Genomic DNA, 25,523 nt, shown 5'->3' on the forward strand with positions numbered 1-25,523 from the left:
GTACAGCTCTAATGTCAGCTTCCCTTCCCCCAATTCTGACCTTAACCATAAGTGGGGTTAAACTGACCCAAGATCAGTGTCTAGGGACAACTTTACTCTACACCGGGTAACCTCTGGAGGATCCCTGTAGGCTTAACATATTTTGTGCTGTTCCCAAGGGCTCTTTCTCTCTTTCTTTGTCTCTTTTGCTGTTCTCTCTTCCTCAGTGGTTGGGCTGCTCTCTCTGTTTCAGGACTTTCTAGTACTTCTCTCTTGCTTTCCACTTTGTCTCTGATTTTGCCTGTCTTGTTGCCACAACTCGCTCCTGTTCTCTCATTTGATGTCTGTCGTTCTCTCTACCTGTCTCTTTGCCACAACTCGCTCCTGTTCTCTCATTTGATGTCTGTCGTTCTCTCTACCTGTCTCTTTGCCACAACTCGCTCCTGTTCTCTCATTTGATGTCTGTCGTTCTCTCTACCTGTCTCTTTGCCACAACTCGCTCCTGTTCTCTCATTTGATGTCTGTCGTTCTCTCTACCTGTCTCTTTGCCACAACTCGCTCCTGTTCTCTCATTTGATGTCTGTCGTTCTCTCTACCTGTCTCTTTGCCACAACTCGCTCCTGTTCTCTCATTTGATGTCTGTCGTTCTCTCTACCTGTCTTTTTTCACCCATTCCTTCTCTTTCTGACTAACCATGTTTCCATCAAACCATTTTTATCAGTAATGTACCTGTCGGATAAAAAACTCAAGACAGGCCTGATGGAAACAGCAATTGTCAGTAAACATTCCTAAAATGTAGACAGAAGAAAATACGGTAGACATGGGGGAAATAGATCCGGGGTTCTTAAAAATGTTTGCTTCTCTCTCTTCTCTCTCTCTCTCTGCACTGCTGTTTTGTCCATTATCATAAATCAGTTCCCATCTGTTTGTCTTCCACTCGACCAGTTTGATGCGAACAAGAGTGCATTTACACTGTTACCACAAAGACCTCCATTATTGCACACAAGGATACATGTACGCGCGCACACACAGACATTGTGTACACACACACACATACACACGAGCGCACTCATACACACACATACACACACATTATGTATAAACACACCGGCACCACTCTGAGGCCCAGGTCCAGCTGGCTGTAGAGAGGGCGTCAGCGTATGTATTGGTCCGTGAGAAGAGCAGTGTTTGTTATTCTTCATCGTTGTCTCTCACGCTCCGTTGCCTCCTCTGCAATCGTTCACCCCGGGAACCCCGGCAACGAGGGGCACCTGACAACGCATTTCTTTAGAGAGGGAGGGAAGGAGGGATTCTGAGGAGGCTTGTGTTTGGGGCCCAAGGTTGGGATTTTCAGTGGCCAAACACATGATACTTACATGTACACACATCCACACACTGACACATGATACTTATATGCACACACTGGCAGATGATACTTACATGCACACAACCACACACTGACATATGATACTCACATGCACACACTGGCACATGATACTTGCTTGCACATACTGACACATGATACTTACATGCAAACACTGACACATGATACTTACATGCACATACATCCACACACTGACACATGATACTTACAGGCACACACATGCACACACTGACACGTGATACTTACATGTGCACACATCCACACACTGACACATGATATTTACATGCACACACATACACACACTGACACGTGATACTTACATGTGCACACACGGACACATGATACTTACATGCACACACTGACACATGATACTTACATGCACACACATCCACGCACTGACACATGATACTTACATGCACATACATGCACACACTGATGCATGATACTTACATGCACATACATGCACACACTGATGCATGATACTTACATGCCCACACATCTACACACTGACACATGATACTTACATGCACACACATCCACGCACTGACACATGATACTTACATGCACACACATCCACACACTGACGCATGGTACTTACATGCACATACATGCACACACTGATGCATGATACTTACATGCACACACATCCACACACTGACACATGATACTTGCATGCACACACTTCCACAATCTGTCATATGATACTTACATGCATACACATGCACACACTGACACATGATACTTACATGCACATACTGACACGTGATACTTACATGCACACACTGACACATGATACTTACATGCACGCACTGACGCATGATACTTACATGTGCACACTGACGCATGATACTTACATGCGCACACTGACACATGATACTTGCATGCACACACTTCCACAATCTGTCATATGATACTTACATGCACACACTGACACATGATACTTACATTCACACACATCCACGCACTGACACATGATACTTACATGCACATACATGCACACACTGATGCATGATACTTACATACACACACATCCACACACTGACATATGATACTTACATGCACACACTGACACATGATGCCTACATGCACACACTGACACATGATGCCTACATGCACACACTGACACATGATACGTACATGCACACACTGACACGTGATACTTACATGTGCACACATCCACACACTGACACATGATACTAACATGCACACACATGCACACTCTGACACATGATACTTACATGCACACACATGCACACACTGACGCATGATACTTACATGTACACACTGACACATGATACTTACATGCACACACTGACACATGATACTTACATGCACACACTGACACATGATACTTACATGCACACACATGCACGCACTGACGCATGATACTTACATGTGCACACTGACGCATGATACTTACATGTGGACACTGACGCATGATACTTATATGTGCACACTGACACATAATACTTATATGTGCACACTGACACATGATACTTACATGCAGACACTGACACATGATACTTGCATGCACACACTTCCACAATCTGTCATATGATACTTACATGCACACACATGCACACACTGACACATGATACTTACATTCACACACTGACACATGATACTTACATGCACATACTGACACTACATGTGCACACATCCACACACTGACACATGATACTTACATTCACACACATCCACGCACTGACACATGATACTTACATGCACATACATGCACACACTGATGCATGATACTTACATGCACACACTGACACATGATACATGCACACACTGACACATGATACTTACATGCACATAATGACACATGATACTTACATGCACACACATGCACACACTGACACTTGATACTTACATGTGCACACATCCACACACTGACACATGATACTTACATGCACACACTGACACATGATACATGCACACACATGCACACAGTGACACATGATACTTACATGCACACACTGACACATTATACTTACATGCACACACTGGCACATGATACTTACATGCACACACTGACACATGATACTTCCATGCACACACATCCACGCACTGACACATGATACTTACATGCACATACATGCACACACTGATGCATGATACTTACATGCACATACATGCACACACTGATGCATGATACCTACATGCCCACACATCCACAAACTGACACATGATACTTACATGCACACACATCCACGCACTGACACATGATACTTACATGCACACACATCCACACACTGACGCATGGTATTTACATGCACATACATGCACACACTGATGCATGATACTTACATGCACACACATCCACACACTGACACATGATACTTGCATGCACACACTTCCACAATCTGTCATATGATACTTACATGCATACACATGCACACACTGACACATGATACTTACATGCACATACTGACACGTGATACTTACATGCACATACTGACACGTGATACTTACATGTACACACTGACACATGATACTTACATGCACACACTGACACATGATACTTACATGCACACACTGACACATGATACTTACATGCACGCACTGACGCATGATACTTACATGTGCACACTGACGCATGATACTTACATGCGCACACTGACACATGATACTTGCATGCACACACTTCCACAATCTGTCATATGATACTTACATGCACACACTGACACATGATACTTACATTCACACACATCCACGCACTGACACATGATACTTACATGCACATACATGCACACACTGATGCATGATACTTACATACACACACATCCACACACTGACATATTAAACTTACATGCACACACTGACACATGATGCCTACATGCACACACTGACACATGATGCCTACATGCACACACTGACACATGATACGTACATGCACACACATGCACACACTGACACGTGATACTTACATGTGCACACATCCACACACTGACACATGATACTTACATTCACACACATCCACGCACTGACACATGATACTTACATGCACATACATGCACACACTGACACTTGATACTTACATGTGCACACATCCACACACTGACACATGATACTTACATGCACACACTGACACATGATACATGCACACACATGCACACACTGACACATGATACTTACATGCACACACTGACACATTATACTTACATGCACACACTGGCACATGATACTTACATGCACACACTGACACATGATACTTCCATGCACACACATCCACGCACTGACACATGATACTTACCTGCACACACATCCACAAACTGACACAAGATACTTACATGCACATACATGCACACACTGATGCATGATACTTACATGCCCACACATCCACAAACTGACACAAGATACTTACATGCACACACATCCACACACTGACGCATGGTACTTACATGCACACACTGCCACATGATACTTGCATGCACACACTTCCACAATCTGTCATATGATACTTACATGCACACACATGCACACACTGACACATGATACTTACATGCACATACTGACACGTGATACTTACATGCACATACTGACACTACATGCGCACACATCCACACACTGACACATGATACTAACATGCACACACATGCACACTCTGACACATGATACTTACATGCACATACTGACACGTGATACTTACATTCACACACTGACACATGATACTTACATGCACATACTGACACTACATGCGCACACATCCACACATTGACACATGATACTAACATGCACACACATGCACACTCTGACACATGATACTTACATGCACACACATGCACACACTGACGCATGATACTTACATGTTCACACTGACACATGATACTTACATGCACACACTGACACATGATACTTACATGCACACACTGACACATGATACTTACATGCACACACATGCACACACTGACACATGATACTTACATGCACACACTGACACATGATACTTACATGCACACACTGACACATGATACTTACATGCACACACTGACACATGATACTTACATGCACACACTGACACATGATACTTACATGCACACACTGACACATGATACTTACATGCACACACTGACACATGATACTTACATGCACACACATGTACACACTGACACATGATACTTGCATGCACACACTTCCACAATCTGTCATATGATACTTACATGCACACACATGCACACACTGACACATGATACTAACATGCACATACTGACACGTGATACTTACATTCGCACACTGACACATGATACTTACATGCAGATACTGGCACTACATGTGCACACATCCACACACTGACACATGATACTTACATTCACACACATCCACGCACTGACACATGATACTTACATGCACATGCATGCACACACTGATGCATGATACTTACATACACATCCACACACTGACATATGATATTAACATGCACATACTGACCTATGATACTTACGTGCATGCACATCCACACACTGACACAGGATACTTACATCCACACACTGAGACATGATACTTACATGCACACACATGTACACACTGACGCATGATACTTACATGCGCACACATCCACACACTGACACATGATACTTACATGCACATACTGACCTATGATACTTACGTGCATGCACATCCACACACTGACACATGATACTTACATGCACACACATCCACGTACTCACACATGATACTTACATGCACATACATGCACACACTGACACATGATACTTACAAGCACACACATCCACACACTGACAGATGATACTTACATGCACACACATGCACACACTGACAGATGATAGTCACATGCACACATATACACACTCTGTTACATGATACTTACATGCACACATATCCACACACTGACGCATGATACTTACATGCACACACTGACGCATGATACTTACATGCACACACTGACGCATGATACTTACATGCACACACTGACTCATGATACTTACATGCACACACTGACTCATGATACTTACATGCACACACTGACTCATGATACTTACATGCACACACTGAGCTTCATGTGAATGTGTTCACGGACATCTGTCAGGCGTTATGTGATGTTTTCACGGTCACCATGACAATACATTAAAATGCATCGATAACATGATACTTACATGAACACACATCCACACACTCACACATGATACTTGCATGCACACATCCACACACTGACACATGATACTTACATGCACACATCCACACACTGACACATGATACTTACATGCACACACTGACAGATTATACTTACATGCACACATGCACACACTGGCACATGATACATGCATACACATGCACACACTGACACATGATACTTACATGCTCATACTGACACATGATACTTACATGCACACACTGACACATGATACTTCCATGCACACACATCCACGCACTGACACATGATACTTACATGCACATACATGCACACACTGATGCATGATACTTACATGCACATACATGCACACACTGATGCATGATACTTACATGCCCACACATCCACAAACTGACACAAGATACTTACATGCACACACATCCACACACTGACGCATGGTACTTACATGCACACATTGCCACATGATACTTGCATGCACACACTTCCACAATCTGTCATATGATACTTACATGCACACACATGCACACACTGACACATGATACTTACATGCGCATACTGACACGTGATACTTACATGCACATACTGACACTACATGCGCACACATCCACACACTGACACATGATACTAACATGCACACACATGCACACTCTGACACATGATACTTACATGCACACACTGACACATGATACTTACATGCACATACTGACACTACATGCGCACACATCCACACACTGACACATGATTCTAACATGCACACACATGCACACTCTGACACATGATACTTACATGCACACACTGACGCATGATACTTACATGTTCACACTGACACATGATACTTACATGCACACACTGACACATGATAATTACATGCACACACTGACACCTGATACTTACATGCACACACATGCACACACTTACACATGATACTTACATGCACACACTGACACATGATACTTACATGCACACACTGACACATGATACTTACATGCACACACTGACACATGATACTTACATGCACACACTGACACATGATATTTACATGCACACACATGTACACACTTACACATGATACTTGCATGCACACACTTCCACAATCTGTCATATGATACTTACATGCACACACATGCACACACTGACACATGATACTTACATGCACACACACTAACATATGATACATATATGGGCACACATTCACACACTGGCACATGATACTTACATGCACACACATCCACACACCGACACATGATACTTACATGCACACACATCCACACACTGGCACATGATACTAACATGCACACACATGTACACACTGATACATGATACTTACATGCACATACTGACATGTGATACTTACATGCACACACTGACACATGATACTTACATGCACATACTGACACTACATGCGCACACTTCCACACACTGACATATGATATTTACATGCACACACATGTACACACTTACACATGATACTTGCATGCACACACTTCCACAATCTGTCATATGATACTTACATGCACACACATGCACACACTGACACATGATACTTACATGCACACACACTAACATATGATACATATATGGGCACACATTCACACACTGGCACATGATACTTACATGCACACACATCCACACACCGACACATGATACTTACATGCACACACATCCACACACTGGCACATGATACTAACATGCACACACATGTACACACTGACACATGATACTTACATGCACATACTGACATGTGATACTTACATGCACACACTGACACATGATACTTACATGCACATACTGACACTACATGCGCACACTTCCACACACTGACATATGATACTTACATGCGCACACATCCACACACTGACACATGATACTAACATGCACACACATGCACTCTCTGACACATGATACTTACATGCACACACATACACGCTCTGACACATGATACTTACATGCTCACACATGCACACACTGACACATGATACTTACATGCGCACACATCCACACGCTGACACATGATACTTACATGCACACACATCCACACACTGACACATGATACTAACATGCACACTCTGAAACATGATACTTACATGCACACACATCCGCACACTGACACATGATACTTACATGCACATACATCCACACACTGACATATGATACTTACATGCACATACTTACACATGATACTTACGTGCATGCACATCCACACACTGACACAGGATACTTACATCCACACACTGAGACATGATACTTACATGCACACACATCCACACGCTGACATATGATACTTACATGCACATACTTACACATGATACTTACGTGCATGCATATCCACACACTGACACAGGATACTTACATCCACACACTGAGGCATGATATTTACATGCACACACATCCACACACTGACACATGATACTTACATGCACACACATCCACACACTGACAGATGATACTCACATGCACACATATACACACACTGACAGATGATACTCACATGCACACATATACACACTCTGATACATGATACTTACATGCACACACATCCACACACTGACGCATGATACTTACATGTACACACTGACACATGATACTTACATGCACACACTGACACATGATACTTACATGCACACACTGACACATGATACTTACATGCACACACTGACACATGATACTTACATGCACACACTGAGCTTCATGTGAATGTGTTCACGGACATCTGCCAGGCGTTATGTGATGTTTTCACGGTCACCATGACAACACATTGAAATGCATCGACAACGGGTACCCTGCACAGAAATAGCTGATTTCTAGGTACTTTGTGCATTTCATCGTCTGTTACATATTGGTTTTGGTTGCTACCTCTTGGGAATGATCCCATTGAGAAAACAATGATCTCAATGGCTGCACCCCAAAATGGCACCATATTCCCTGTGTAGTGTACTCATTTAGGGCCTGTAGGGATCCGGTCAAAAGTAGTGCACTATAAATGGAATAGGGTGCCGTATGGGATGCAGATAATTGAGTTTACCTGTAAAACAGGTGTTCTCAACTCGCACAGGGTGAACCTTCGTGACTTGTGTCTCTGGTGTCAGTGAATTCCCACTGACAATACCAACTGGAAAAGGGCTGTTAAGTAAAGTGTTAATTAATCTCTAGGGAGAGTAATGAACCCGCGGGAACACGGTGCAGTGGATGGAAATGCAAAGAATGGGGGAAATACCCTAGTATGTACTCTACATTCCTGTATATATTTTGAACTATATTTCTCCCATTATGTCCAGGACGCGGAGGATGAGGAGACTAGGGCTGGCACAGGGCCAGGGGAGGCTAACCCCAACCCCACCCCCACCAGCTGGGACCTGAGCACGGACAAACTGCCCGGCCCAGTGGCCAAACTCTGCAAGACCGAGTCTCAGACACTCATGTCGCCCAGGTAGCTGCTCACTTGCATGTATGACATTTATGCATTCACGCATGTTTGCAGTCACGCACGCACACACACAGTCACGCACGCACACACACAGTCACACACACACACACACATACACACACAGTCACACACACAGTGCTGCTTATTAAGCATTACACTCTGACTAAACAAGGATGGGTGTGCATGCTTTATTCCAACCCAGCACTAATACACCTGATACCACTAACTGTGATCCAGATTGATCATGACTAGTTCATTATTTGAAACTGGTGTGTGAGTGCCGGGCTGGAACAAAGCCTGCAAACCCAGTAGCTTTCCAGGGCCTGAGTTGGATAAGACACATGCCCTAAATACAATTGATGGGATGAGAGAGGGGGAGGAAGAGAGAGAAGGGGAGAGAAGGAATGAGAAAGAGAGGGAGAGATCAGGTCTACCTCTGGTTGTTCAGCGCCATACAGTGATTTCCCCCGCTACGCCTATCTATAAACAAACGAATCAGCAGAAGGGCGTCCCCTGGCGCCACTCTACTCGTCTGATGAATCAAAGTCAGATCCATTGAGTAAGCAATCTGCCTCGTGCAGACATTGCACACGTGTCTTTGTACATTTCTCTATTGTGCAAGGATAATTTAACTCAACCATGAATGTGTAGCTGGCTTACAGCAACCACATTGATAATGCGTGGGAGACATTTTGTGCTCACAAAATGCTTCCAGAACAAAAGCTTGAAAAGCTTTTGCTGGGGAGAGTCACGGGGGAGGATTAGATGGCCAGGATTGTCTGAGGAGTTCTACTGTAGGCATATCTACTACTTAGAATTGATGGAGATTTTGTTTTATTTATTAAGATTTCTCAGCGTTGACTCAACCTGGCTCAGTTGTGGCTCAGTGCTTCATTGGGTCGGTGCCTGTTTGTGGTTCACAGTAAAACAGAGAACAAGCTGCAGAGGCGTCCTAGGAGCACGTCCATGAAGGACCGGCAGAACTCCAAGGCCCAGAGTGACAGGACTAGCAGCATTGACAGCGAGACATCGCCGGAATCCAGGATCGCTGTCCAGGTGTGTGTGAGTGTGTGCTCAATAGTAAAGTAAGCTAGTGTGTGTGTGTGTGTGTGTGTGTGTGTGTGTGTGTGGTGTGTGTGTGTGTGTGTGTGTGTGTGTGTGTGTGTGTTTGTGTGTACAAGATCAACATATGTGTATACAGATAGACCATCTCTTTGACTTCTGCCTCTTCCTCCGCCAGGTTCCCAGGAAGTCAGTGTACGACCAGCTGAACCAGATCCTTATCTCTGACGAGCAGCTCCCAGAGAGCATCATCCTCATCAACACCACAGACTGGCAGGGCCAGGTAGGTTACTTCTCTGTGTGGGGGTCTGTGTGCCTAATTATGTGGTAAAAACAAGGGTACTATAATTCAAATAATTCAAATCAGTTGGTATCCACTTTTTTTTTCAATTAATAAATTGTAAAGATACAAAATTGTAATTACAGTATTGTATAAATACTATGAAATTACCGTCTTACCATATATATATATAGTGTATTATGCTACTCATTCTATCAGTAGCATTTGCATCAGCTGTGCACTCAACAAACATACTCCTTTTAGGAACATGCGCCAGACCAGGTATTTTTAGACATTCATATCTTTAAGCCTAGCTGGAGATAGGCTTAGCAATCAGGGGGAATCCATTGCTTATGTAAACATAATGCAGCTCTGGAGCATGTGCCCTCACAAACACAAACGTGCGTGGATGTACACTCACACACGCAGACCTGAGGTCTTTTGAGTCAGCTTCTGGTTGACTAGCTCAGTTTATCCCAAGCCCCGTCTCACCTCTGTCTCTCTCTCTCTCTCTCTCTCTCTCTCTCTCTCTCTCTCTCTCTCTCTCTCTCTCTCTCTCTCTCTCTCTCTCTGTCTCTGTCTCTGTCTCTGTCTCTGTCTCTGTGTCTCTCTGTCTCTGTGTCTCTGTCTCTCTCTCTGTCTCTGTCTCTCTCTCGCTCTCTGTCTCGCTCTCTGTCTCTCTCTCTGTCTCTGTCTCTCTCTGCCCTCTGTCTCTCCCTCCCTCCCTGCAGTATCTATCTGAGATTCTCCATGAGCACAGCCAGCCTATCGTGTGCACCATCTCTGGTGCGGATGTCCATGCAGCCTTCAACACCATCGTCACCAGGATCCAGAGATTGTAAGAACTCACTTCCTTTGCAGACTTTTTAACGTGAAATTTAATTCAGTGGTCACCAAGGTGAGTGGATCTTATGATGGTCATGATTAGGCCCGTATATATTTTGATATGTGAAACGTTTTGGTAGCACTTTCCATTACAGCGCAGAATAAAGGGGTAATAACATTGTTATAAAGTGGAAACAAGTTACTGTTTCTCAATGTTTTCCCCCCCACCTCTCTGACTAGCTGTAACTGCAACGCCCAGACACCCCCCACCATCAAAGTGGCGGTGGCCGGAGACCAGAGTTACCTCAGCACCATCCTCAGGTGCTTCGTGGAGCAGCTGGCCAACAAGACGCCTGATTGGCTCAGCTATATCCGCTTCCTGGTCATCCCTGTCGGTAAGCAGCAATTCAGCCAATCGCCATGGAGTCCAGGTTCGGGTTAGTCGTCAATTCCATTTAAATTCAGTAGATTTAGGGGATAAATTTAAACTCTCATTCATGCATTGGAAAAGTCCACAAACAATAGAACATAATGACCTATTTACAATTCTGCACACATAACTCAAGACTCCCATAAATCATACATTGACGTCAAACGGAAAACTGCACGCAAAACAATAGTTACAGGAACAGATCTCATATAGGACCCTGGGTATCACAGCAGGCTAACAACATACAGACTAGAAAAGTTGGACTCCGTTTTGTTTTCCTGTGGCCTTCTAATCAGTCTGCTCCTCCCTCTGCAGGCACTCATCCTCTGGCCAAACACATGTCTTCGTTCGACAGCAAGTTCAACAACATCTTCATGGACGCCGGCTGGAGGGACTTGTTTGGCAGACTGGAGGCCCCAACATCAGGTACAGCAGAGAACTGGAGCAGCTAACGCTTACTATGAGCCACAATGCCATGTATGATAGGGATCTGCTCGTAATGCTTCATTAAATACAGTTATAGATGTTTAGGAACATCTATCAGCATTATGGTGCATTATGCGTCACATCAAATCAAATGTTATTGGTCACATACACATGTTTAGCAGATGTTATTGCGGGTGTAGCGAGATGCTTGTGCTTCTAGTTCCGACAGTGCAGAAAATAAAATTTATATCTAACAATTTCACAACATATACCCAATACACACGAGTAAGGAATGGAATTAAGAATATATAAATATATGGATGAGCAATGTCAGAGCATACAGTAGAATAGTATAGAATACAGTATGTACATTTGAGATTAGTAATGCAAGATATGTAAACATTGTTAAAGTGACATTATTAAAGTGACTAGTGTTCCATTTATTAAAGTGGCCAATGATTTCAAGTCTGTGTATATAGGCAGCTGCCTCTCTGTGCTAGTGATGGCTATTTAACAGTCTGATGACCTTGAGATAGAAGCTGTTTTTCAGTCTCTAGGTCCCAGCTTTGATGCACCTATACTGACCTCGCCTTCTGGATGATAGTGGAGTTAACAGGCAGTGGCTCGGGTGGTTGTTGTCCTTGATTATCTTTTTGGCCTTCCTGTGACATCGGGTGCTGTGGAGGGCAGGTAGTTTGCCCCCAGTGATGCGTTGTGCAGACCCACCACCCTCTGGAGAGTTCTGCGATTGTGGGCGGTACAGTTGCCGTACCAGGCGGTGATACAGCCCAACAGGATGCTCTCAATTGTGCATCTGTAAAAGTTTGTGAGGGTTTTAGGTGACAAGCCACATTTCTTCAGTCTCCTGAGGTTAAAGAGACGTTGTTGCGCCTTCTTCACCACACTGTCTGTGTGGGTAGACCATTTCAGTTTGTCAGTGATGTGTACGCCGAGGAACTTAAAACTTTCCACCTTCTCTACTGCTGTCCTGTCGATGTGGATGTGGGGATGCTCCCTCTGCTGTTTCCTGAAGCCCACGGATCTCCTTTGTTTTGTTGACATTGAGTGAGAGGTTGTTTTCCTGGCACCACACTCCCAGAGCCCTCACCTCCTCCCTGTAGGCCGTCTCATCGTTGTTGTTAATCAAGCCTACTACTGTTGTGTCGTCTGCAAACTTGATGGTTGAGTTGGAGGCGTGCTTGGCCACGCAGTCATGGGTGAACAGGGAGTACAGGAGGGGGCTGAGTACGCACTCTTGTGGGGGCCCCAGTGTTGAGGATCAGCGAAGTGGTGTTGTTTCCTACCTTCACTACCTGGGGGCGGCTCGTCAGGAAGTCCAGGGCCCAATTGCACAGGGCGGTGTTCAGACCCAGGGCCTCAAGCTTAATGATGAGCTTGAAGGGTACTATGGTGTTAAATGCTGAGTTATAGTCAATGAACAGCATTCTTACATAGGTATTCCTCTTGTCCAGATCGGATAGGGCAGTGTGATGGCAATTGCATCGTCTGTGGACATATTGGGGCGTTAAGCAAATTGAAGTGGGTCTAGGGTGACAGGTAAGATGGAGGTGATATGAACCTTGACTAGCCTCTCAAAGCACTTCATGATGACAGAAGTGAGTGCTACGGAGCGATAGTCATTTAGTTCAGTTATCTTTGCATTCTTGGGTACAGGAACAATGGTGGCCATCTCAAAGCATGTGGGGACAGCAGACTGGAACGGGGAGAGATTGAATATGTCGGTAAACACACCAGCCAGCTGGTCTGCGCATGCTCTGAGGACGCAGCTAGGGATGCCGTCTGGGCCGGCAGCCTTGCGAGGGTTAACACGTTTAAATGTCTTACTCACGTCGGCCATTGAGAAGGAGAGCCCATTGTCCTTGGTAGCGGGCCGCATCAGTGGCACTGTGTTAAGGACTGACCACACCACTCGCGTCAACGCACTGCAAGTCCGGCCTCTCCCATCTCCTCATTGGTTTTAACTTGTCCGGAAGCAAGACATCGGTGTCTGCGACGTGGCTAGTTTTCCTTTTGTAGTCTGTGATTGTCTGTAGACCCTGCCACATATGTCTTGTGTCTGAGCCATTGAATTGCGACTCCACTTTGTCTCTACACTGATGTTTTGATTTCCATGCGGAGGGAATGACTACTCTGTTTGTATTCTTCCATATTCCCAGACACCTTGCCATGTTTAAATGCGGTGGTTCGCGCTTTCAGTTTTGCACGAATGCTGCCATCTATCCACGGTTTGTGGCGAGGGTAGATTTTAATTGTCACTGTGGGTACAACATCTCCTATAAACTTCCTGATAAAGGCAGTTACTGTTTCAGTATATTCGTCAATATTATTTCCGGAAGCTACCCGGAACATATCCCAGTCCACGTGGTCAAAACAATCTTGAAGCGTGGATTCCGATTGGTCAGACCAGCATTGAATAGTCCTTAGCACGAGTACTTCCTGTTTGAGTTTCTGCCTATAGGAAAGGAGGGTAAAAATGGAGTCGTGGTCAGATTTGCCGAAAGGAATGCGGGGGAGGGCCTTGTATGCGTCCCGGAAGTTGGAGTAACAGTGGTCTAGTGTTTTAGCAGCACGAGTACTACAGTCACAATTTAGGCATCCTTTTCTTCAAATTTGCTTAAGTCTTTCTAAATGTTCTTAAAATGTACTAGTTTGTTATAATTCTAATATTGTATTTATTTATTAAAAACATGATTACAAAATATATAAGTTATTATTTATGTATAGGATATTCATAGCAGGAGGTTTTACCAAATACTTCTTTAAGTGTAATATGCTCACATACACACACTATTAGTATATTATGATGCTTCTACTGTTACATTACTGTAGGTGTTGAATGATAATACAATACATTTATAATAAAATAATAATAATACATGGGATTTAAAAAGGGTGTAAAAACAAAAACATGATAGGTTGTGCCCTCCACTTTGGGTTTCCCAAGACAACATTGATGTGGCAGGCCGCGTGTCTCAGTACCTGGCTGGGGCCAGTGTCTCACACCAGTGTCCCATCTCTGAGGCCATGCTCACCTACAAACAGAAAAGGTAAGGTGTGTGTGTGTGTGTGTGCAAGCAAACGTGTGCATGCATGTGAGTGCAGCATGAATGGGGGATATTTAAGGGTGTGTGTGTGCCAATGCACGCGTGTGCATGTGTGCGTGTGTTTATGAAATGTCTGGTAAAATGTAGATATTACGTATGTAGATAGTTTTGTATGCTATTATTCTATTATCTATTATGCTCCCTCTACACTTCAGATTATTCAATTTAGTGGCTACATTCTCATTAATTTATTTTTGGAATAAAGCAACACCAGTATTGCTAATTTAAACCACATGCAATGACATTCATCGACAACATTTGCTTATTCAAATTAGCACCAACAGAATATCAACACGTCGACTCCACTTTGACAGCACATATTTGGCGACAGTTGACTCACACAGAAATCATGAACTCGTGACGAAGGAACAACAACGACGTGTACCATTTTACCACACTGAGTTTTTCTACCTTTTTCTTTCATTTGCATTCAAGGAAGAGAAGCTTGTATTTTGATTTTTACATCAGGTATCTGGCCGCAGCCTTCCGTTTGACCCCGCCCCCCTGCTGTGTTGCATTTTGTCCGCCAATATAACCTGTGACCCCTTGTTGTCTAATGCCTAACCCACCCACACAAAACTCGCTGTTCGTCTTAACTCCATATCTGGCCTGCATCGACTACCCCCCGTGTTGATTTGAATTTTTGCATGTCTTACTGTCTTAACCACTTGTTTGTTTGTCTGGCTTGGTTGGCTTTTGGTTTGGATTTGGTTTGGATATGTGGATTTTGGATAAGATACAGCCGCATTAAAGGTACAGTCAGCAATATGACATCATCGTACTGTACACTGCAGGGTGACTTCCTGCTTACAGAAGTCGACAACAAAAGTCAAATCTGCCAAGGCTGCCATTATTGGATCTTTCCGATGTCGGCATGCCTCAAAGGAGTGCCGAACGTACAAATTGGGAAGAGCCAATAGTGACCGTCTTGGTGGATTGAAACCCTGTTATCGTTGAAATCTGTAATCGGGAAGTCGCCCCGCCGTGTTTGATGACGTCACATTGCTGACTCTACCTTTAAGGTCTCCCACGTACTTTGGTCTTTAAAGTTGGGAGCGGTAGGGCAAACTCGACGCAATGCGATCTAAGAGAGAAAGGTTGACATTGATGTGTTCTTTCCTATTACCTCGGAGAGAGAAAGAGATGTGGAGGAGATCAGGAAAGAGGGGATGAAACAAGATTAACAATGAGGAGGAGGATGAGTGTAATGAAGGAGAGATGACAGTGGAGATCTAATTAGGTGGTTTGAAGAGGTGGAGGAAGGAGGGAGGGAGGGAGGAAGAGTGGATAGTGCGGCGGTAGAGAACACCAGCCATGTGACACTCTCTCTCACACACACATACACACACACGATACACACACCTGCGTGTTTTTGAGTGACCGTTATTTTCAAAACTCTGCTCAGATGTCACTGTTGACCCACCTCAGAAACAATTCTGGCCTTTAAGAGTGTAATGACATACACACACACTTTATATCCACCAGGGAGGATGAGCACGTAAACATTTAAAGGTCACCTTCACAATTACCAGGCGTATAAAAGGCGCAGGGCACTGTATTATAGGCACGAAGGGTGACTTTCGATTGGATAATCCCGGTCTCTCCCGGTCTCCCCTTGGTGACAGGGACAGAGTCCACTGAGCATTGTCACAACATGAAAGAGCCGATCGAGTCCGAACTCTGCAGAGAGGAGTAATGCTTTCATCTATCATGTGTTTTCAGATCAGTGCCACTGAAGAACAGGAGACCAGGAGCGGAAGCCGCGTTAGAATATTGAGACGCACTTGAAGATTATCCTAGATCAGGGCTCTACAACCATTTTCCTGGACTGTTTTTGCTCCAACCCCAATTATAACTAAACTGATTCATCAACCATCTAATTATTAGAATCAGGTGCGCTGGCTAAGAGTGAAAACCTACAGGATCGTAGCTCTCCAGGAACAGCGTTGGAGAGCCCTGTCCTAGATAATATTCTGGTCAGATAGGCAGGGGAAACTACTGTACACCATGGGCCCGACTGAGTTTGCTCAATGTACAACGTTTGTACCTACTTGTCGTCTTTCTCTTTGAAAAGCAAGGGTGCAAAGTCTCAAATGTGTATACTCAATATTTTAGTCAATGCTTTTTCCATCTCTAAAAACTCTAGAAAACTCTCAATGCTACTCTCGAGTGTGTCTCGCGAGGGAGACGAACTTGTCGTGCTCTGTTTGTCCTGCCTCTTTGCTGTCCTAACATGTTTTTCTCACAGCTCTTTCCACCATGCTCTCCAAAAAATTCACCTTCTCTGGCCTCATTTTGCAGGTTATTTTGGTGTTGCACCAGCCATGTCCATCTTTTTGAGCTAATTTTGGGGGATTTGTGAGAAATAGGCAAGGAGAGCTTTGGTAAAACGAAGGCAGCACTACCAACTTCACGCAGAAGTAGTTGACTGGGACCGAACAAATGAAATATGATGACAGTACTTTAGCAACCCTTTACAAATACAGGGGCGAATCCTAACTTCCACTTAAGTCAACTTTTAGCTTATTCTCCCATTGTCATCAATGAATGACGAAGTGAAAATGTACCTAAATGGAAGTTAGGATTTGCCCCACAATGTATAGTGGATGTGCACGGCGCTGGTCCTCGAGTGCCGTAGTTCTGTATATTTTCGTCCTTGTTGATTTTTTTTTTGTTGCCGATCAGTAACCTCAAGTACTGAGAAACCAAAACCAGCGGGATTGCAGAACTCACCCTGTATATTAGGTTCACGTTCAATGTCACCAACAATTTTAGCCCCCTCACTCACTCACTCCACCCTTCCTCCACTGCTCACGTCACGGCAGGCTTACAACGCACCCGTTTAGGGGTCGGTTGTAAGGAGCATTCCCTGGCATTCCCATCACTGCATGACCTTCTTTCCCAAAATGTTCTGGGTTTTCCAGAACCACTTGGGAGCTGCCATGTCTCATCGATTCCGATTGGACATCCCTTAGCCACACAAACAAACTCATTCTTCCTTCAGACCCATCACACCACCACATCCAAAACAGGGAGTGTGTTGATCCTGGATCCAAGACTAACATTATTATTTGTTGTCCATTCTCTCTCCCTCAGCCCTGACGAGGACTCCTGTCAGAAGTTTGTGCCATTTATTGGGGTAAGAATATTCACTTGCAACTAAATAACGTGAGTGTTATCTTTGAGCGCTCATCTCCAATTGGACTGACAATTGTCATTTATTTGACGCTGTCACAATAATGCACAATGAGAACAGATTTTTATTTATAGCTGCTTTATTGAGGAAAGTTTTACTTGCAATGACTGGGATATGTTTGTTTTTTACTTCCACTATATATGCAAAAGTATGTGGACATCCCTTCAAATTAGTGGATTCAGCTATTTCAGCCACACCCGTTGCTGACAGGTGTATACAATTCAGGCACACAAACATGCAATCTCCATAGACAAACATTGGCAGTAGAATGGCCTTACTGTAGAGCCCAGTGACTTTCAACGTGGCACCGTCATAGGATGCCACCTTTCCAACAAGTCTGTTTGTCAATTTCTGCTCTGCTAGACCTGCCCTGGTCAACTGTAAGTGCTGTTATTGTGAAGTAGAAACATCTAGGAGCAACAACGGTTCACCCACGAAGTGGTAGGCCACACAAGCTCACAGAATGGGACCACCGAGTGCTGAAGCGCTTGGCCCGTAAAAATCGTCTGTCCTCTGGAAGCAACGTCAGCACAAGAACTGTTCGTCGGGAGCTTCATGAAATGGGTTTCCATGGCTGAGCAGCCGCACACAAACCTAAGATCACTATGCGCAATGCCTAGCGTCAGCTGGAATTGTGTAAAGCTTGCCGCTGTTGGACTCTGGAGCAGTGGAAATGCGTTCTCTGGAGTGATGAATCACCCTTCGCCATTTGGCAGTTGACAGATGAATCTGGATTTAGGAGTTGCCAGGAGAATGCTACCATAGTGCCAACTGTAAAGTTTGGTGGAGGAGAAATAATGGTCTGGGGCTGTTTTACCTGGTTCGGGCGAGGCCCCTTAGTTCCAGTGAAGGGAAATCTTAACTGTACTGCATACAATGACAGTGTAGACGATTCTGTGCTTCCAACTTTGTGGCAACAGTTGGGGGTAAAGGCCCTTTCCTGTTTCAACATGACAATGCCGTCGTGCACAAAGCGAGGTCCATACAGAAATAGTTTGTCGAGATCGGTGTGGAAGAACTTGACTGGCCTGCACAGAGCCCTGACCCCAACCCCATCGAACACCTTTAACATCTACCAACCATGTGTATGTGACCAATAACATTTGATTTGATTTGGATGAATTGGAACGGGGACTGCGAGCCAGGCCTAATTACCCAACACCAGTGCCCGACCTCACTAATGCACGAATGAGATGTTCGACGAGCAGGTGTCCACACACTTTTGGTCATGTATTGTACCTTGGTTAAATGTACTGACTGTACGTCGCTCTGGATAAGAGTGTCTGTTAAATGACCAAAATGTACATCTCAATCTGGGTTTTTGTCTCCCTCAGCTGGTGAAAGTGGGCATCGTTGAGCACAACCTCTCGACCTCAAGTAAGAGATCCTACTCTTTGTTTTCCTTTGACCGTGCGTTTGCTTTGTCTTGTTTGGTAATCCTTTGTTTCAAATGAGATGGAAGGAAGAAGGGAAGACAGAGAGAAGGAGCCCAGCGGGCAAAATACTGTGTGTATGATGTCTTAATTATGTAATATTTTGCCTGTAGAGTGGTTTTCTGGTTAAAAGGCATCATATAACTAGATTACAACCACTGATACAACCAGGTAAAGCAACTTCTTCATGGCGAGATCAAGACGCAATGGGACAGACGTCATATTTTGGTTGTTATCTGGTTAGATAACCCGATTAAACCAGATAGAGATGTATTTTTCTGGTTGCTGAAAAGACGTGAACAAATCCTCCTCCCTAATCCTCAGTGGACTCTGATGATGCTGTGATGGGGAGCATCAATATGCTGGCCTCCCCTCCCCCCCAGCCGGGACCAACCTACATGAAGGACCTGACCTGCACCCCGCCCCCCTCCCCCTCCGTCTCAGCCACCCTCGCCGGAGCCGGGTACGTGCTGTACCTTAGCTGTCTTGTTAATTAAGTTATCTTCCCTTCTCTCATAACCATTATTTGATCTGAAGGTCAACCTTATAACTATGGCTACAACCCCCACAGAGGCCCATTGGCCACAGTAGCCAATAAAACAATTTCACAGGGTACAGACCACACCTTCCACATGAAGACGTTTCTTATTATATTTTGGGTTCCGATGGGGTAGAGCAGTTGAACTATGCTCATGAGGCATTTGTAAACTATATTTTATTCATTTAATGAGGCATTCGTAAACTATATATTATTAATTGAAAAGGCCAAAGATGTACCAATCTGGAGCGAGTGAGAGAGGATAGCCATCCTTCACCACCCCACCCCACTTTCCTGCCACTCCGCATACTTCCCAGATGAATGCCCTTACTCCATCCAGATGTTCCTTGCAGACCAGATGTTGGGTGGGGTGAGGGGAAGGGAAATAACCACTGTTCTGTGTTCCGTACTGTCTTTCACTGGAGCTCTACTGTACACTTTGTCTTCTTCCTTTTTATGACTTGAACTGTAAGTTGTACATAATAAAATAAACTGGCTACAGCCCCGCACAAGTTCAGATGGTACTAAACCTCGCAGTTTGGGCCTTTTTCTTCCCTTTCATGCCTACAAAACGTTCCTGTTTACGTTCCTAAAACGTTTCCCTCCCATATCCCTCCGCCGTGCAGTTCTCCGGTGACAGGCGGGGAGGTGATGGGGCTCCAGGTGGACTACTGGACATGTCACGGCGCCGACAAGAAAAAGGAGGGCGAGAAACGCGATGTGGGCATCAAGAATACCCTGAAGAGCAACTTCCGCTCGCTGCAGGTGTCCCGCATCCCCAACGGGGGCGAGCTGACACCCCCTCCCGGCATGGCCATGACCGTCGTCATGAAGGAGAAGAACAAGAAAGGTGGGTGGCGCTTCACTGAAAGCCAATGGGTTGAATGCGTTATTACCCGTCATAAGAGTTAATGCTGCCTTACGACTCATAGCATGTTATGTTTTTCTATATGAAGATTTGTGCCTGGTGAAGAAGACGTCTTTTTCTGGTTGTAATCTAGTTGATGTTGGCGTGAAAAAGACATCTTTTACCTCTACCTCTTTAGTAAAAAATTTTTTTAAAGATCTCTTTACGTCACTGATGTCCTCTCTCGCTCTTCTCTTCCCCACGCTTTGATGAGCAGTGATATTCCTGAGTAAAAAGCCCAAGGAAAAGGAGGTGGACTCCAAGAGCCAGGTGATCGAGGGCATCAGCAGGCTGATCTGCACTGCCAAACACCAGCACACCATGCTGAGAGGTACAGGCCTAACAAACCCACACACACACACACACACGTAAGCATAAACACATACCCACACATAGGGTTGTTGCGTTGACCGCCAGAGCTTGACTTGGGCAGGAGCTCACCAGAGCTGAGTACTGGCACATCACATGTTCTACTGCTTGAGCTCCTATTCCTCGAAAAAAAATTGTGCTCAAAAGTATTGTGGTGCTCCTGCACCTAAATATAAAAATACCTGCACCTAAAATGAGTACTGGCACCTACCTATTTCAGTCCAAGTCAAGCACTGGTGACCTGCAGTCATGAGTCATGACCGCAGTAAATTCCACGTGACCGTTGAGTCACAGTAATCTCCTCTGGAGATTGTGTTAGTAGTAGTACTCAACTCGCTAACGACCATCAGGTCCTAATGACCTGGTACTCAGGGCTCTATTGTCCCTCTAACCATTCTGTCAATGCAAATAGAAACCGAAAATCACATCAAACACTTATCATCAAAACAGTATTGTGTTTTTAAAACTCACCTTACTGTGATGATCAATTTAAAGAAAGAAGTTCAACAGCAGGTTGAACCTGAGTGGAAAACATGGTTGTTGTGGATGTTGTTTCAAAGTCTAACAGAACGAAGTGGACCGCGCTTTCTACGGTGACGGTTCGTTCAAAACACTCAAACACCTATTAGAGCACATGCTTGTGCCATACAATACATAGCCTACCGCAAAGGCCTATTACGCACGGCAAAAAATATATAAAAACAACATTGATTTAAGATGTCTTTGTAATTGGTCTCGCCTATACTCCAAAATTAAACAAATTCTAGTAATCTCCTTTGAATGTGGACTTTATTATTGTGCATTATTATGCATACTGGATGGACTGGTTACCTTACCTTATGCTACGCTCCAGACTTTCTATCCATGAGTCTGGGAGAGAACGTATAGGCCTAGGCGATGCTGTTGGTTCATTGGTTGTGCAGGGCGGCACACAGAGGTAGTCTACAATTATAGTGAATTTGAATAGCCTAGTAATAGGAAATGTTTTATATTTTCAGAATTAATAGGCTGACACGTGACCTTAAGCTACAGAATATCTCACCACCGTGCTTTTCCATCTCCTCTCTCTCCTTTATTCCTTTCTCGAGCGTGCAGAAAGAGGGGCTGTCAACAGTTTAAATGAATTATGTTTCGTTGTGAAAACATGTTGCTATCAATGTTCCCGAACACCCAAATTAAGCACTGGGTTTCCCAAAATAAACATTGGGTAGCTGCAGAAACAGGGTTGGAGAGCCAATGGCATACAGAGTTTTGGCGGAATATCACCTGTCACGCAGCGAGAGGCTGCATGCTCCTCAAATAGTGGTTGATGCGTGGTGGGATATACAGTACCAGTCAAAAGTTTGGACACACCTACTCATTCCAGTGCGTTTTCTTTATTTTTACTATTTTCTACATTGTAGAATAATAGTGAAAACATCAAAACTATGAAATAACACATATGGAATCATGTAGTAACCAAAAAAATGTTCAACAAATCCAAATATATTTTATATTTGAGATTCTTCAAATTAGCCACCTGTTAGCAGTTGATGTTCCTCTTCAATAACACAAACCCCAAAGCAAATCAGGGGAGGAAAATAGGTTAATTCAAAGAGAACAAATCATGCGGAGAGGTAGATGGTAGATGTTCATGCTCCCCTGTCCTCAGTGATTCTCTTCTGTGATTCTCTCCTGTGATTCTCTCCACAGAACAAAGGGACAGGATGTAGTTTTATAACCCAGCCTTAGCCTGTGGTTGACCAATTAGAATTCCTTGCAATAAAACTGGGCCAATGGCCAAATAATCAGTATCATATTTCAGGCTCAATGCCTAGACAAATTCCTCCCATGTCTCTGACCCAAAGATCAATAATGCTCTCTTACAGAAAAAACACTATTTCCATTGATCGTTAGTACTCTCTTGACCTCTCAAGAGATGTATTTATCTGCATTGTGTATTTATCTTTGAAATATTCTTACACACCCTTTGCCTTGATGACAGCTTTGCACACTCTTCGTATTCTCTCAACCAGCTTCATGAGGTAGTGACCTGGTATGCATTTAAATTAACAGGTGTGCCTTGTTAAAAGTTAATTTGTGGATTTTTTGTAATTTAATGTTGTTGTTGTGACATGGTAAGGGTGGTATACAGAAGCTAGCTCTATTTGGTAAAAGACCAAGTCCATATTATGGCAAGAACAGCTCAAATAAGCAAAGAGAAATGACAGTCCATCATTACTTTAAGACATGAAGGTCAGTCAATGTGGAAATTTTCCAAGAACGTTGAAAGTTTCTTCAAGTGCAGTCGCAAAAACCATCAAGCGCTATGATGAAACTGGCTCTCATGAGGACCGCCACAGGAAAGGAAGACCCAGAATCACCTCTGCTGCAGAGGATAAGTTCATTAGAGTTACCAGCCTCAAATATTGCAGGCCAAATAAATGCTTCACAGAGTTCAAGTAACAGACACATCTCAACATCAACTGTTCAAAGGAGACTGCATGAATCAGGCCTTCATGGTTGAATTGCTGCAAAAGAAACACTACTAAAGAACATTTACATTACATTTACATTTAAGTCATTTAGCAGACGCTCTTATCCAGAGCGACTTACAAATTGGAAAGTTCATACATATTCATCCTGGTCCCCCCGTGGGGAATGAACCCACAACCCTGGCGTTGCAAGCGCCATGCTCTACCAACTGAGCCACACGGGACCACAGGGACCACAGAACACCAATAAGAAGAGCTTGGGCCAAGAAACATGAGCAATGGACATTAGACCGGTGGAAATCTGGAAATGATTCCAAATTTGACACCGGTCATTTGTCTTTGGGAGACGCAGAGTAGGTGAATGGATCACTGTCAGTGATTTATTTAGAATTCAAGGCACACTTAACTAGCATGGCTACCACAGCATTCTGCAGCGATACGCCATCCCATCTGGTTTGCACTTAGTGGGACTATCAATTGTTTTTCAAAAGGACAATGACCCAACCCACCTCCAGGCTGTGTAAGGGCTATTTGACCAAGAAGGAGAGTGATGGAGTG

General features: G+C 44.1%; 1 protein-coding gene across 2 annotated transcripts in view; it reads left to right on the plus strand.

Annotated features, from left to right (window-relative positions):
* LOC129839163 (phosphofurin acidic cluster sorting protein 2-like) overlaps positions 1-25,523 on the plus strand; it is a 93,726-nt gene that overhangs the window by 61,041 nt on the left and 7,162 nt on the right. The window contains exons 12-24 of one of the 2 annotated variants that reach the window (XM_055906457.1): positions 9,752-9,903; positions 10,824-10,956; positions 11,141-11,245; positions 11,974-12,080; positions 12,308-12,462; positions 12,813-12,923; positions 15,889-15,991; positions 16,484-16,516; positions 19,145-19,187; positions 20,579-20,621; positions 21,002-21,140; positions 21,842-22,065; positions 22,340-22,453. In XM_055906457.1, the coding sequence (XP_055762432.1) occupies positions 9,752-9,903; positions 10,824-10,956; positions 11,141-11,245; positions 11,974-12,080; positions 12,308-12,462; positions 12,813-12,923; positions 15,889-15,991; positions 16,484-16,516; positions 19,145-19,187; positions 20,579-20,621; positions 21,002-21,140; positions 21,842-22,065; positions 22,340-22,453 (1,462 nt within the window). The remainder of the gene's footprint in view (positions 1-9,751; positions 9,904-10,823; positions 10,957-11,140; positions 11,246-11,973; positions 12,081-12,307; positions 12,463-12,812; positions 12,924-15,888; positions 15,992-16,483; positions 16,517-19,144; positions 19,188-20,578; positions 20,622-21,001; positions 21,141-21,841; positions 22,066-22,339; positions 22,454-25,523) is intronic. The other variant, XM_055906464.1, reaches the window with a different exon arrangement.

Source organism: Salvelinus fontinalis, chromosome 3, assembly GCF_029448725.1.
Source record: "Salvelinus fontinalis isolate EN_2023a chromosome 3, ASM2944872v1, whole genome shotgun sequence".
Lineage (NCBI taxonomy): Eukaryota > Metazoa > Chordata > Actinopteri > Salmoniformes > Salmonidae > Salvelinus > Salvelinus fontinalis.